This window comes from Dermacentor andersoni, chromosome 1 (assembly GCF_023375885.2).
Source record: "Dermacentor andersoni chromosome 1, qqDerAnde1_hic_scaffold, whole genome shotgun sequence".
In the NCBI taxonomy this organism is placed as follows: domain Eukaryota; kingdom Metazoa; phylum Arthropoda; class Arachnida; order Ixodida; family Ixodidae; genus Dermacentor; species Dermacentor andersoni.
In genome coordinates, this window is record NC_092814.1 from 67,417,749 (window position 1) to 67,433,641 (window position 15,893).

At 45.1% G+C, this 15,893-nt stretch overlaps 1 protein-coding gene across 2 annotated transcripts in view; it reads right to left on the reverse strand.

The window, feature by feature from the left end:
- vari (MAGUK p55 subfamily member vari) overlaps positions 1-15,893 on the reverse strand; it is a 108,001-nt gene that overhangs the window by 63,361 nt on the left and 28,747 nt on the right. The window contains exon 1 of one of the 2 annotated variants that reach the window (XM_050193281.3): positions 6,638-6,998. The exons of the other annotated variant lie outside the window; for it this stretch is intronic. Coding sequence (XP_050049238.1) covers positions 6,638-6,725 — 88 coding nt within the window. The 5' untranslated portion in view covers positions 6,726-6,998. Of the gene's footprint in view, positions 1-6,637; positions 6,999-15,893 lie in introns of those variants that run through there. 2 annotated transcript variants of the gene reach the window in all.

Below are 15,893 nucleotides of genomic sequence, written 5' to 3' on the forward strand. Positions count from 1 at the left end.
AGGTTTTACTAATCATGCACTGCGTCTTATATACATATAAAGCAGCGAAGCTCGAGCCAACGTCTCCTCGCACCGCCCAACCGGTTGTCTGCACTGCCAGACGCTGTCAGTGCAAACTGAGTGGGAAGACGCTGCGAGAAAGCGTCAGACTTGCAGGGTGGCACTGTATACAGGAAATCGTGTAGACCGGGTGTTTCACGAAGTGACGTTGGAAGTTCCCTAAAAAAACAGGGAAGCTGAGATAATTGAATGATTTCCTTTGGATTGATTTCGCCACCGAGGAATGCATTTGAAAACGTGTCGACGTAGTAATTAGATAAGTAATCATGTATTTTACACTAATTAACGTTCCAGCCAAAACAACCACGCGATTGATCCCACTGGAAGACTTGAAGCGCGCCTTCAGAAGGGTACGTAACCGTTCTCAAAAATGCAAAAATTTTACGCTGCTAATTTTTTTACAGCGTGACGAATTCCGGCAAATTTTACGCAGAATTTAACCGAAACTGAGTAGCCGAAGAGCGCAACTGTTGCGCGCCCTTATAGTAGACGCCCATGAATGACGTAACTGTTACACAGCGCCTCACAACCGGGCGAGCGTGAAGCGAGCGAGATCTCGGCTTGATGAGGACTCTCGCTTGATGCTCGCCCACCGGTGAGGCGTGGGCAGTCGATCACGTCACTCACGGGCGTTTTTGCTACGGGCGAGACAGTCGTGTTCTTCGACTTTTCAGGGCCGCTATTTAGCAGCGATGCATTTTACGATGCTAATACCATTTCGCGCTTCGTCAGTCTAAGAGCGAGGCTCCGCCCTCGTTGTCAACGGGATCAGCCGGCCGTGAGCGGTGGGTGATAAGATTGGCATGGAATCGAGCGGAGGCATCGCTACAAAATAGCGGCCCTGTTCCTCTTTTATCTGCGAAATTGGGCGGAATTCATTACGCTCTAAAAGTTAGCAACGTCAACTTTTTTGCGTTTCTGGAAACCATTATGAGCACCTGGGCTTCAGACCTTCCATTCGGATCAATAGCGCATGGCTGTTTTGGTTAAAGGTTAACTAGTTAATTTGCATAATTACTTCTTTAATTACTGCACTCAGTCATCTTGAATGTACGCCTCTGTGGTAAAAGTAATCCAGAGGAAATCAACTGTCTTTAACTTTCTTATTTTCCAAGGAATTTCGAACGCATTTCGTGAAATAACGGGTATAGCTTCGGTGCCTGAGTCGTATAACGCCAGCCTATCCTGGTCAACATATTAGAGGGTTACAGCGGCTATAGCATTGTGGTTCACGCAGCAAAGTTAAGACTACGGGTGCACATCGCTCCGTTTAGAATCTGGGCGCGTTCGTCTTAAACCGCGCATAAAGGCAATCGGTTTGTGTATTATAATTGCAGTAGAACGGGCCTCTGTACAACTAACGCCTCTACAACGAAATGACCTGCATAACCAAGGAATGCTTAAGTCCCTGCGGAATTCTTATCTTTCATATGCCTTGTGAACGCCTCTACAAACGAATACTAGTGTAACGAATTTCCTGTACAACGAACCCTACCCCTCACCTTGAAGGCTGTTTTGTTGTTTTACAACGAACTCCACACATATGTAGCGACGCCGCCACTGGCCTTTGCAGGCTGGGCTGCGCTCTGCGCTAACGGCAGCGCCAGCGACGCCCTTGAGGAACGTGCCGACGCCAGCGAGTATCACAGTCCTGATGCAGTGCTCCAGAAAGCGCTGGATACGTGTGCTAGTTGTTGCAACACAGCCGCGGGCGCGACGGCTAACGAATACGTCGCCGTAATGACGACGTGATAGTAACGACCGACCGACGAGGTCTTCAAAGCAGGCCCGTACCCAGCATATTTTTTCGGGAGGGGGGGGGGGGGGGGGGCAACCTAAGGTAACTTTTTTATGAAAATGATGTGGGGGGGGGGGGTACCTTTACAAGTACAAACGTGCATAATGCCTACCGTTCGCCATAAAGACGTGTAAACCCGCAAAAGAGAAATGAAATCAGATGTACCTCACAGGTACGCCTGTGAGATGCACCTCTCATTTACTTGACAAAAAAAAAAACACAACAAATAGACTCGCGCAGGAAGAACACTTCCAAGAATAAGTAAACAAGCGAAAGTCTAAAACGAAGATTTTAATATGTTAGTATGTTTGAATTAGGCCTGGAAGAATTATAGAGAAATATGTGTTTGCCTAACAATCACAGTTCTTTTGAATCCCTCGTTCACTGCTCTACCAAGTGACAAAACCGACTCGTATTGTTATTTGGGAAGTTACGTAACGATGCGTGGCCGTCGGTCCCGTACAACCGCGCAGAGCGCCGGACGCTGCGGTTCTAGACGTACTGCGCCCACCGCGGAAGGTTAGAAAAACACCCACATAAGCATAGCAGAGAGACAGAGAGCAAATGATAAAGGAAAGGTAGGGAGGTTAACCAGGACTGAGCCCGGTTGGCTACCCTACACTGGGGGAAGGGAAAAGGGGACGGAAAGATTAAAAGGAGAAGAGAAAGTCTACTGGGTATATCGTTCGGTCACTCAGTCCGGATCACAGACGCTGACTCAATCCAGTAGCCTTCAAATATCGCAGCAGAGCTTTTGTGGCCTTTTGTAGCTGCGATATACGAGGCCATGGTCCCAAGATCTTCTTCAAGTTGAACGGTGTTCTATCTAGCTGATTGAGAGCTGTGCAGAGGTCATGTCTTTCGTTTTGAAAAGATGGGCAGTAGCACAGTAGATGTTCTATAGCATAGCAGAGAAGTGGCTACGTCAGGCGGCTGACTAATAACTTTAGAAGCGTCATTAAAAACACGCGGAATCATTCTCCGCTTCCGGCGGCGCTTTCTCTACTTCCTTTCTAAATGAAAAGATGTTGATCCATAAATACTTTCATAAACAACGGTTAAATTTGTTAATTTTCGCTTTTCCTTCCTGTTTGGCAGTTACCTCGGCTCACCCCTTAGTAGATTGCGTAATTTCTCAACTGCTTGCTACTCTTGTTTCCAGTTGCCAACTTGCGCGAAAAGTGCTGTACAATTAGGAAAAAACCAGACGAGGTAACGGGTGACATTCATATTGCTTATAGGTTTAACGGTTATTGCAGAGTTTGGTACCGGACGCCATTTCGCATGATCTTATTTTCCACTTTTCTAACCGATATCATGGGTATATGGCCCCGAGGATCCGCCAGCGTCGCGGCGAGACGTCACTCGAGCAAGTAATGAGGCAAAAGGAAAAGTTAAACGCAGCTGACGCTTTCTCCGGCCGCAACTCGTTCCAAGAGCGAACAGACCATCTTATTACGAACGAAATCCCTTTCCTGGTCCCTGGATGAGTCTAAACAAAGAAGGTTTAACTAACGAAGGAACAGCGATGCGCGTGACCGTTGCAATAGATGGTGACAACTTAACGCATCTCGAGTTAATCGCGCGGGCACCGAATCGATTAGAAAACTGGCCTTCACAGCCCAGGAGATGCCGATAACTAGCGCCATCCGAAAGGAGTGAAAGAGGCAGCAAAATGTTGACCATCGAATAGCTGTCAAGTCTAAAGCTTGATTTGGCGGCGCTTTAGGGGGGGTATGCCACTTAATTTCAGGGGGGGGGGGGGGGGCTCCCCTAGGCCCCCCCTTATGTAGGTGCCTGCTTCAAAGTCATCTATATAGAGCGGAAAGGACGCGAATTGTCAACGAAGCAATAATGATATAGAGGAATCAAGACTTTCGACGGCAAGGGAGGCGATGGCGAGATTCGACGGTCCGCAGTTTTACCTTGCGGCGTTTCCCGGGGTTAGGCCGCGGCGCATGCGCGAACCTCAGTGCAGTAAGGTCGGATACAGTCCCACATTTAGTCAGACGTAGTGTGCAAAAGAAATTAGCGGCCTGTTTCATTAGGTATCTCTGTAATTCACGTTAAACAATTTTTCGTTGTTGTTGCTGAACGTGCTTACCCTGCTCTATATATTGTGTACGGTGCACGATCTTTACAACGAAGCGACCTGCATAACAAAGGATATTGCAAGTTCCCAGTTATTTGTCATAAAAGCGTTTGATTGTATATCTTTTAGGACCTTCCGCAACGAACTTTCGCAGCTAACTCACATATTAACGCATTCGTAGCCGAATAGCTTTGCTTTCCGTCATAGATCTTTCTTGCGGCGTACCTCCCGCCCCGAATCGCTCATCCTGGGCGTTTCCTCCGACGCAGGAAGCCATAAAAAACGAGGACTACACCGTCGCGCATACCTGCGCGATGCTATAGCGATAGCTTGGCAGAATTTCTCGCCACCGTATGTCCGTTGAGACCTAGCTGCCTCGCATTTTATTCTTCTTTCTTTATTTATGATTTTTTTTAATGCTGCAGTGCACGTACACACAGTTGGCTCGCCAAATCCTGTAACACGTACGGCGTAATCGCGCGTAAGCCTCTTACCCTCACAGTAGAACGGCTAACGAAACGGGTATGTTGCACGGAATTATACGGAAGCTTTCTCGACTGCCGCTTCGCGAAGTGTAACCTGAATGTAGGATACACGCAGCGCGAGAATCCAGCAGCGCAGCAGATGCAGCCTCCGTGGAAGCGTTCCCGTTTCCATGGTGCGCGCAAGTGGCTGTCGCGGCTCGGCGCAGCTGCAAGCGCGCAGCATGTGCGAGGAAACCGCTGGCGTCCCAAATCTGCCGTGCACTACACGCACAAAAGCAAAAGCGCCAGCTCGTGTAAGCAACCCTCACGTGCAGTACACGCAGCTGCTCTGCCGGATATCACGCCTGGTTTTGAAAATGCCACTCCTTATGAGTAAATATACAAAGAGAGTAACACTTTGGAATAGAATATCTAGGGATGTGCAGATATTGTTTTCTATATTAGTGCGCCGTCCCCTAGTTCAACGTTTAAGAGCGGCAGAGCGGGTAGCGGTCGACTCGTATGCGAATCAGTTGACATACAGAGCGACAGCTTTTTCCGAAGTCGTGAAACTGCGGGTCTGTATATATATATATACGCTCGTGTGACAAAAGTACTTAATATTTGTTTATATTGCACTTTTTCTCCAGCCCCTGCAACCTTTATGAAAGAAAGAAAGAAAGAAAATGTAGCATGAGTACTTAGCGTAACCGGCCCAGGCATAGTGTCTATGAGTGCAGTGGGGCCGTGCGGGGGCCCAAGGACCTGCGTGTCCGCAACTCCCCTGTGTGCAATAAAGTTATCACCACCACCATAGCGGCGAACCAAATTCGAATAGTAATTTTTGAGAATGACTCAAATACGAATCCAATAGTGCCAGAATCGAATCGAATACCTTTATAATAATAATAATTAAAAACAAACGTGCTTACCATTGATCTAAAACGATGTTCATATCCTGTAGTATTCACAATGTTAGCAAGTTTTTGCCATAACATTGCACGTTATGAATCGTTGTTGACTATAAATCCAGATGGAGCATTCAGAACAAATAAGTTTGTTCGCATATACACGGGACTCTTCGTAGAGTGCAAATAATCGCGGTTTAGAATGATACATCCGGCTCACTGAGCGAGATAGCGTGCTCCACTACGTAATTCTTCGTGTTTTGTGACTATATGGCCACAGGGATAAAAGTTATCGCACTTTTTATCCAATTTTGTTTTCTCATGCACACTTGAGGATTTAAACTACTCGAGAACTATGCGGAAAATATTCGTATTTGCGAATACTGACTATTCGATGCGAATACGGAGTCGAATTTAGACAGGTATTCGATTCGTTATTCGAACTTTTCGAATATTCACACATTCGAGTATTCACACAGTTTTAATAGTGTTCCGCATGTCGTAGGCGGTGAAAGTGTCGTGTCTTGTTTGCAGGGAGCATTTTCTTTTTCTTTTGTGTGTGTGTGTGTGGGTGGGGGGGGGGGTTCTATAAGTTTCCGCCTTTCTGATTGGTTGGACTGTGGTACACGTCAGAAGGAGGCAGGCGCCCCCAATCAATCAGCACTTCAGCAGCAGACCAAATGGATATGCCTGCTAGGTGGACACTTGCAGAATACCCCTCTTGCTCTCGCGAATTTTCAAGCGACTGCAGTATTAAAAAAACCCACGGTGTTTAGAGGAGCTCCAGTCACCATCCATGATTAATCCCCTATGTACCTACTAAGATTGTCGTGCTCTCACGCCTTTTAGCGGAGAAAATAAAGAGCACTTATCAAACAGGTGGTTGTGAATTAGACGAATTATACCTTCATATTCCAAGCGCACCAGGTCCTATGACTAGCATACGTAATTAAATACCTCGGCTAGCTATACATCTTACCAATTGCTGCCTCGTATTTCGCGTCGCATTTCAGAAACGAAGCACCCGCAGCCCTCAATCTGCCGTCAACGGTATTATTATGCACTCATTCTTCCCAGGCTCTCGAAGTGTCCATAATTACTAGTGCGTCGGAACAGACATGAAGCAACACGCTTGCGCGACGCTCGCAAGCAGACGTCTCTCCTACAAGGCCACTTCGCCGCCGAAGCTCCCACGTGCGCGGCGACCACACGCGCGCGCCGGAGGCAACGGATGGGTCCGGCGGCCGTGCAGTCGACGGAATACCCGAGCGCGCCTACACACACACACACACCTTCCCATTCGGTGTATACTCACTGCCTTGCTTCTGTTGGTTGAGCTGCTCGGTGCTGCGCAGCAACCTGCGGGCGTCATCGTCTGCCACATGTCCGCCGCACAGAACCATACTTCGCCACCCCGCACCCGCGGGCTGGCCTGCTGAGGGACTTTGTCGGTCCGGGGTTCGCGCCAACAGCGGTCGGAGAAAACAAACACAGCGCTCGGCGCACACAGCGCACGCGCGAGGAAAAAGCGCCTGCTACGCGCGCCCGCCGAACGCAACACGGCAAAGAGGAGCACCGGTCAGGAGCACACGTTCGCGGAGGAGCTGCCGGGCAACTTTCAAACTGGGACCGGTGTCGGCGGCGATGCTTGTCGGCTGCCCGGACGCCGCCGAGAGATTGGGTCGCGGCGGACCACGCGTCCGCCGTGCGGCGCGCCAGGCGCCAGGCGCAGGTCACGCCGGTCACGACGCATGCGCAGCTGCTGGAGCGCCGATTTTGGATTCCCCCAGCAGCTCGCCGAGGGTACTCCACATGCACCGCACCTCGCGACTCGTTTCTTTATTGCATCCGAGGGGAGCCAACCTTTGGTGCTTCCGCTGGGCACGGTATGCCGAGGGCCGGCCCGATCGGAGCGGAATAGTTTGCGCTGCCTGCGCACAGGGAGCGCATATGTGCACGGTAATGACCGGTCCTGTGGCATCTCCTCGACGGAGGTGCCCGCGAGGAAGCGGGAGAAAGTGTGATGCGCCTGAACGATTGAATCTGGCAGCAAACTGTTTTGCTCGCACATGCAACCGAAACGGCGCGGCACTTGATTCCAATGCCACGGGACTGCGCCAATTCATCTTATTTTCGCAATTTCACATTTGGTTTCAGATATATATTGGCGTCCAGGACCACCCAACGCACCTAACCCACCGATGCGGTGCTGTACAACAGGCTGGAGGACCCCTTTCTCTCTCATCGCTTTTATTTGTTAAGTTCGCTGCGAAAATCAGGAAATTTGATAAGTATGCGGATGCGCTTATACGCAGAGTACTGGGTACAGCTTTAATTGCGAAGCTTAAAGGGACACTAAAGAGTAACATTAAATCAGTCTAGACTGATAAAATGCCTTTAAAAACTCAATTATCATTATTTTCTGCGGTAAATGGCCGATTGCTAGAAGAGAACATGAAGGCCGAACTTGCACTTTGTCGAAAAGCGTGTGCCGGATCGCCAGCGTCGGTTCGTCAGTGACATCACAGATCATAAAGTGTTTTCTCGTATTTGGGTCGTTGAGGCTGTGTTACTGTTATCGAAACTTGCAAAGTTCTGTCTATGGCTCCTTTTGAAAAAGCAGGCTGATGACCTGGAAGGTGGACCTGGAAGAGCCCTAATGGTGAAACAAGGAATAAAATTGATTTCATTCTTTCTGCCGATCCAAGCATATATAGTGCAGGATATAGAAGTGTTAGGCAGGGTAAGGTGCAGTGATCATAGCTTAGCGAGGTCTAGGATTCACCTCAACTTGAAGAGAGAAAGAGTAAAATTAGTCAAGAAAAAACAGGCCAACCTAGACGCATTAAGGGTAAAAGGAGACCAATTCAGGCTGGTACTTGCAAACAAATATGCAGCCTTAGAACAGCAAGATGAAGATGACATAGAGGTGATGAATGAAACCGTAACAGTTGGCTTCAGAAGCAGCAATTGAAGTGGGAGGTAACACACCAAGGCAACGAGTAGGTAAGCTCTCCGAAGCAACGAAGGACCTAAAAAAGAAACAACAAAGGATGAAAGTGTCCAACTCAAGAGACCAGGTAGAATTCGCGGAACTGTCAAAACTGATCAACAAGGAGAAAGTAAGAGATATTCGAAATTATAATGTAAGAAAGACTGAGGAAGCAGTAAAAAATGGACGTAGCATAGAATCAGAGATATGAAAACTTGGCATAGGACAAGCCAAGATGTATGCACTGAAGCATAAGCTGGGTAATATCATCAGCAATTTCGAACATACAGTAAAAGCCGCGGAAGAATTCTATACTGACCTGTAGAGTACCCAGAGCAGTCACGACACCTCCATTAGAAACAGTAATGAACAGGATACAGAAACTCCTCCTATAACTAGCGATGAGGTCAGCAGGGCCTTAAAATACATGAAACGGGGAAAAGCGGTCGGAGAAGATGGAATAAGTCTATTTAACCAAAAATGGAAGAGACATCATGCTGAAAAAGCTTGCGACCCTTCATACGAAATGTCTCACGACTTCAAGGGTCCCAGAGAACTGGAAGAACGTCAACATTATACTAATGCACAAGAAGGGAAACGTCACAGAGCTGAAAAATTATAGGCCCATTAGCTTAATTCCAGTATTGTGTAAAATATTCACCAAGATAATTTCTAATAGCATAAGGGCAACACTTGACTTAAGTCAACCAAGGGAACAGGCTAGCTTCAAGAAGGGATACTGTACAATGGATTACATCCATGTAATCAATCAGGTAATCGAGAAATATGCAGAGTACAATCACACTCTCTATATGGCTTTCATAGATTACGAAAAGGCATTTGATTCAGTAGAGATACCAGCAGTCATAGAGTCATAACGTAATCAAGGGGTACAGGAGGCTTACGTAAAGGAAGTATAAAAAAGATTCGACAGGCACTTTAATTCTCCACAAGTAAAGTAGGAAGATACCTATGAAGAAAGGCGTCAGACAAGGAGATACAATCTCTCCAATGCTATTAACTGCGTGCTTGGAAGAACTTTTCACGCTATTAAATTGGGACGGCTTAGGAGTAAAGATCAACGGCGAATTTCTCAGTAACTTTCGGTTTGCAAATGACATTGTCCTGTTCAGCAACACTGAGGACGAGTTACAACAAATGATTGAGGACCTTAACAGAGATAGTGTAAGAGTGGGGTTGAATATTAATATGTAGAAAGAAAGATAATGATTAATAGCCTGGCAAGGGAACAAGAGTTCAGGATCGCCAGGCAGCCTCTAGAGTCTGCGAAGGAATACATTTACCTAGGACAATTGTTCACAGCGGACCCTGATCATGAGAAGGAAATTTACAGAAGAATAAAAATGGGTTGGAATGCATACGGCAGACATTATCAGATCCTGACTGGAAGCTTACCATTATCACTAAAAAGAAAGGTGTACAATCAGTGCATTCTACCGGTGCTAACATATGGGGCAGAAACTTGGAGACTGACAAAGAGGCTCGAAAAAAAGGACCGCCCAAAGAGAGATGGAACGAAAAATGATAGGCGTAACGTTAAGAGACAGGAAGAAAGCCGTGTGGATCAGAGAGCAAACGGGAATAGCCGATATTCTTATTGACATTAAGAGAAAGAAATAGAGCTGGACAGGTCATGTAATGCGTAGGTTAGATAACCGGTGTACCATTAGAGTAACAGAATGAGTGCCAAGAGAAGGGAAGCGCATTGAGGACGGCAGAAGACTGGGTGACGTGATGAAATTAAGAAATTCGCATGCGCAAGTTGGAATCGATTGGCGCAGGACAGGGGTAATTGGAAATCGCAGGGAGAGGCCTTCGTCCTGCAGTGGTCTTAAAATAAGCTGAAGAAGATGATGAATACAATGTAGGCCATAGGCCATATTTACCCGATAATACATATATATATATATATATATATATATATATATATATATATATATATATATATATATATATATATATATATATATATATATATATATATATACTTGTATAAGAGAAGAAGGGAAACCGAAGAACTCGATTTTTGGTTAATCATGACCATATAGAGTCATATATTTCCTTTGCTTTATTGTCTGTTGCCTTTATTTATTTTATTTACAGAATACCTACATCGCCATAAAGGCAAACGTAGGGGGGAAGAAAACATAATCCGTAAAATCAAAAGAAGCTTTTTGCACAAATATCCTCACAAACAAAGCACTAAAGTAGCATTTAGAGAAAGACATACATGTAAGGTAATAAAAAGCAGGTTTTCAGGAGAGAGAGCACGTACAGTTTTTTACTGTAGGTACGTGAGGATGGCCTACATTGTATTCGAAATGAGCCATAGACCGAACTTTGCGCATTTTGGTAACAGTACAGTTTTACAGGAGCAATATCACAGCTTATGATAGAAGAGTTCGTTATTTGACACATTCACTTCGTAATTGATAAACTGTTCCATTGTCTTATTGACTTGGGAAATAAAGAGTAGTAAGAAGTGTTTGTTCTGGAGTTATAGGCTGCGATTTTTTTTTTTTTTTTGTTATCACAGCGAGTGGATATGCAATGTGGTTCCAGAAGATAGTTGTAGCGATTGATACCTGTCTGAGTGCTATATATTCGATACAATAATTTGAGCCTAAGCTTCTGCCTACGTCCTAAAGTGGCCTTCATTTCTGAAACGATAGAGTACGGGCTGTAATTATTACAAACAAACCATACTGCTTGGTTCTGTAGCTTTTTTTCAGTCTATTAATGAAGTAATATTGATAAGGATCCCATATTACACAGGCATAATTAAGTATTGTCGTGACATGTAAGAAGTATAAAGTTTCCTTAACTTCTCGCGTTGCCTGTTTGAAATTTCTGGGATAAAATGTAGCATCCTACCAGCTTTTGCTATGACCGTGTCAATATGTTTATGCCAAATGAGTGATTCGGTGAAATAGACTCCTAGGTACTTGTATTCGGACTGTATGTCAATAAGCGTGTCATTGATGTTATGTCAGTGCTGTAGTTTGGATAACTTTCTGGAAAAATTTACGCTACTGCACTTTTTAATATTTAAATTCATGTTAAATTTTTTACACCAGCTCGCTACCTTATCTAAATCCGTTTGCAAAGTATCAATTTCATTTTCAGTAGTAATTTATCTCTATATCACACAGTCGTCGGCAAATACAACATTTTCGACAATGTCGTTTACGTAGATTAAAATTGACAAGGACCCCAGCACGCTTCTCTGGGGAACGCCCGAAGACACAGTTATTGGTGAAGATTTGGCGGTGTTTGGGACGACAGACTCGGTTCTCCCATTTAGATAGTTTCGTATCTAAGTTCGAACGTTTTCGCTTACATTTAACGCAGCAAGCTTTATACCTTAAAGCTTACGGGACGCAGTGTCGAAAGCTTTTCGAAAATCAATAAAAACCGCGTCTACCTGACTGTTGTTGTCCATGGCTTCAGATATGAAATGCTGAAATTTTATTAGTTGTGTGTTGCAGGAATAACCTTCTTTGGAATCCGTGCTGGGAAGGTGCAAAAGAAAGCATCTTAGTGAAGGAATGCAAATATGTTACTGTTTAAAATGTGTTCGAATATTTTGCTACATACTGACGAAAATATCGACGATGAAATCGAACTATAGTTTTCTCTGAGTTTTCTATAGCCCGGTTTAAAAAACGGGTGTCAGGCTTGTTGTTTTCCAATCTTAGGGGATGAGGCCTGTTTCAAGGGAAAGCTTACAGATGATATTTAAGTACGGAGAAATGATGCTATGACAGTCCTTAAAGACCACTGGAGGTATTCCAATATGTCCAATTGCTTTTGTTGCATCTGAATGGCGTAATAAAGGATCGACGCCACTAACACCAAATTCAATGTAAGGCATCATATCGCTCCCATTGGCATTATTGGAAAACGAAGACTCCCTAGCAGATCCTTGCGAACACACGGATTGGAAATGCTGGTTAAATCATTCTGCCCTCCGCTACCGTCCCGTCAATAGCTATATATGGTTGGATGTCAGCAGAAATCCTTGCTGCTATAAAAGGAAAATATATGCTTTGGAGTCTGTGTAGCCGAGCCCCTGACTGCAACACACTTCCTTTAAAATTTAAACTTTGAAGAAACAAAGTTAAGGCAGCTATTCGCCTCGCTAAACGTAATCACTTTCTCAACAAGTTTAGGGATGCCTGGTTTGATAGCTGTACGTGAAATCTGGTCCTTAATAAATGACCTCAGAGGTGCTGGTAAAAAAACTACCGCAACAATAACTACTTTCTTTCCCACTTTTCATCCGATGGCCATAGTACAGCAAATGATTTTAATGATTTCTCTTCTAGAAGATCAGGTTTTTCCAGACCACATCCGGATTCATGTTCATTTAAAACAAGTAACCTGCAATCGGCTTATCTACCGCTTCTGACTGAATGTGGCCTAAAGAGAGAGAGAGAGAGAGAGTGAACTTGAATGAGCACCAGCAGTTAAGTCGGCTGGGCCTAGGCCTCCCACGATGGGACGTCGAGGTCTTGCCTCTTCGTCGCTTTGTAGGCCTGCTGGGTCGCCCAGAGTTGGTCGTCGAGATGGGAGCTGCACAGGGCGGCGTGCCATCTCGACGAGAGGGTCACGGGATTAAGGTGTGTGTATTGATGTTTGCACTCCCATAGCATGTGGGGGAGTGTTGCTGATTCAGTTTTACAGACCTTGCACGTCTGGCTCGGGTAGATGTCGGGGTATATGGTGTGATAGCGTGTGAGGGAGGGGTATGTATTCGTCTGTAACAGGCGAAGGGTGGTTGCCTGTGCTCTGTTTACCTTGCGGTCAGGGGTGGGGAAGGTTCTTCTTGCGAGGTAAAATGACTTCACAAGGTCGTTGTATCTTGTAAGGCGGTCGCGTCCTGCGGGTGCACCTGGCCATTTTTCTTTTTACTCTTAAACTCAACAAGTCCGTAGATACCGATGGCATCTCCGTCATTGAGCTCCGAAGGAGGAGGAGGAGACAAAGGAGGGGAAAGACAGGGAGGTTAGCCAGTGTAAGTACCGGCTGGCTACCCTGTGCTGGGGAAAGGGGTAAAGGGAATAAAAGGAGAATGAAGAAGAAGAGAAAAAAAAATGGAAAAAAGAAAATTCACACTGTAACGCGAAACTACGCGCTACAACGTTCAAAGGCGGTCGCACAATTCGCATGTCCTTAAAAACTTCAACAAAGCCCTTAAGGCCTTGAGTGCCGAAGCCCGTCTGTACCAATGTCCTAGAGCTTTTTCCTCTGTAAAGGGGCGATTGTCCAGTTTTGCGAGAGCGGTCACGAGCACTTTTCTTCGCACTGCGTAACGGGGACAGCTCCGAAGAAACCATAGCTACATCAAGGCCGTTTTGATAGCAATAATTATTCATATCTTGTCATGTGGCGTTATTCCAGTCAGAATGAAACGTCAGTCATTATACTACCCTATAATAAAGGATTTCGAGGCAAAGTTGAAAACTATCGCCGTATATCAATTTTACCTTGCATGACACAAATCTCAGAGAAACATATGCTGCTCACTATGAATAGCTTCCTTTATACTAGCATCATGTTGTCACCGCAGCAATACGGCTTTATAAAAGGCAAAGGCACTCATGCGCTTTTGGATGATTTTTACGATTTCCTGAATTTCTGTTTAGAAAGTAACCAGGTAGCGTGCGCATTGTTTCTTGATGTAAGCAAGGCATTTTACAGTGTCTGCCATGACTTATTGATAACGAAGCTTTCGCTGATGGGATTCCGCGGTTTGTTTCTGTCACTTCTCGGTGATTTGCTCCGGGACCGGTTTCAGTACGTCTCAGTTCAAAATTTTCGCAGCAACGTTTCGCCAATCAAAGCCGGTGTTCCACAAGGTTCAGTATTAAGCGCTCTCCCATTCAACATTTACGTTAATGATCTGCCTAATGCAGTCCCCGTTAATATAATTCAGTATGCAGACGATACCCTGTTAGTTTCTCGTGCAAATCAATATTCTGATGCAGCTTCTCATTTACAAGAAGCAGCAACGAAGGCAATGGACTGGTCCGTAACAAATTTAATCGACATTAACGTATTAAAAAGGCAACTCGTCTGCTTTCGAAGCCCTTTATAGAGAGTACACCTGAATAGGGAAATAATATTACATAATTTGCATTGTAAAGCATGTTCTTGCGATCCTATCGACTACACGTCATCCGCAAAATATGTCGGTTTGCGTTTTGACAGCGATCTTTCGTGGAATTGGCATGTTTCTTATGTTTGTCAGAGGATCCGCTCAGTGCTGTGCTTACTCTAAAAAATCCGTCACATCATGCCGATATCAGTCAAGAAAACCACAGCGCATGCGTTATACTACAGTGTATACTCCGATACAGGATTAGTGCCTACGGTGATTGCGCTCTTCGTTGGCAAAAAAGAATTAGCTCACTAATGCGCTCCCTTTTAAAAGTTATAACTTATGACTTGTGTCTTGAAGGCAACACCGACATTCTTAAGGTATTATCAATGCCAGATTTTCCTTCGGTTTTAGTGCATACAATATCCCTGACACATTTCTGGGACAATCGTTTTAAAGTACCTTATGTAACTCCCCGTTGCCTTAGACCAAAATGGCGTCATCAAATACCTCATTGTGCTACGAAATACCGCAAAAGAAATGCGTGAATACTATGTTTCCGCGTTGTTTCATTATTTACCTTGTAACGTGCTGCAGTCCACATCAAAATACAAGCTCAAGAAAGCACTAAAACGTACGGATTTGAGCGGCTATAACACGTAACGAAATAGACCTCACTTACTTACTTACTTCTGTATTACGCCTACAGAGTGGCTTTGGGTAAAAATGTGATCAGAAGGTTTGTTTCTGCAAAAGTTTTATTGGAGCATTTCTGGTTTTTTAACTAATTTTGTTGTTTATAATCATGCACTCATTTTTTATTGTGCCACGCAAACTAATGATGTGGCACCGCGGTGATACTCGTACGCACCAGATGTGCTTCTAAAACATGTATGTGTGCATATATGTACACGTATTATAGATGCGTATAATGTGCGTATCGGTGTATATATACACATTACACGCTTTTGGCATTTCTTTTTTTTTCTTTTGTTTTCACTATCGATATTGTAACAGTTTGTATGCTGCCTGTCACGCTCTGCCAGTTAAGCCCAATGTGGCTTTGGCAGGCCTGATGAATGTAGTATGCTTGCTAGAAATAATAAAACCGTTTACTATATATATATATATATATATATATATTACCATGAGCACAGGAAACGCACCTTATATACTTGCTTTCTTCTAACTTCTTTTCATCCACCCAAGCTGCGCGGCAACGATCTCTCTTCGAAACAACAGGAAGTCGCATCCGCTTTTGCTTTGTTCAACTGATGCAAAAATCAAACAGCAACAGCAGAGACAGCACGTCTGGCCGTGCGTAGAGCCGCCGTGACAGCCCGATGCACGGTGTTTCATCCATCAAGTTCTGGGCGCCATGCGCGGAAGCAGCGGCAGCTTTCCATCACCGCGACCGACATCCCGACCTCGTCTCTCCCACCGGATGGGACACGT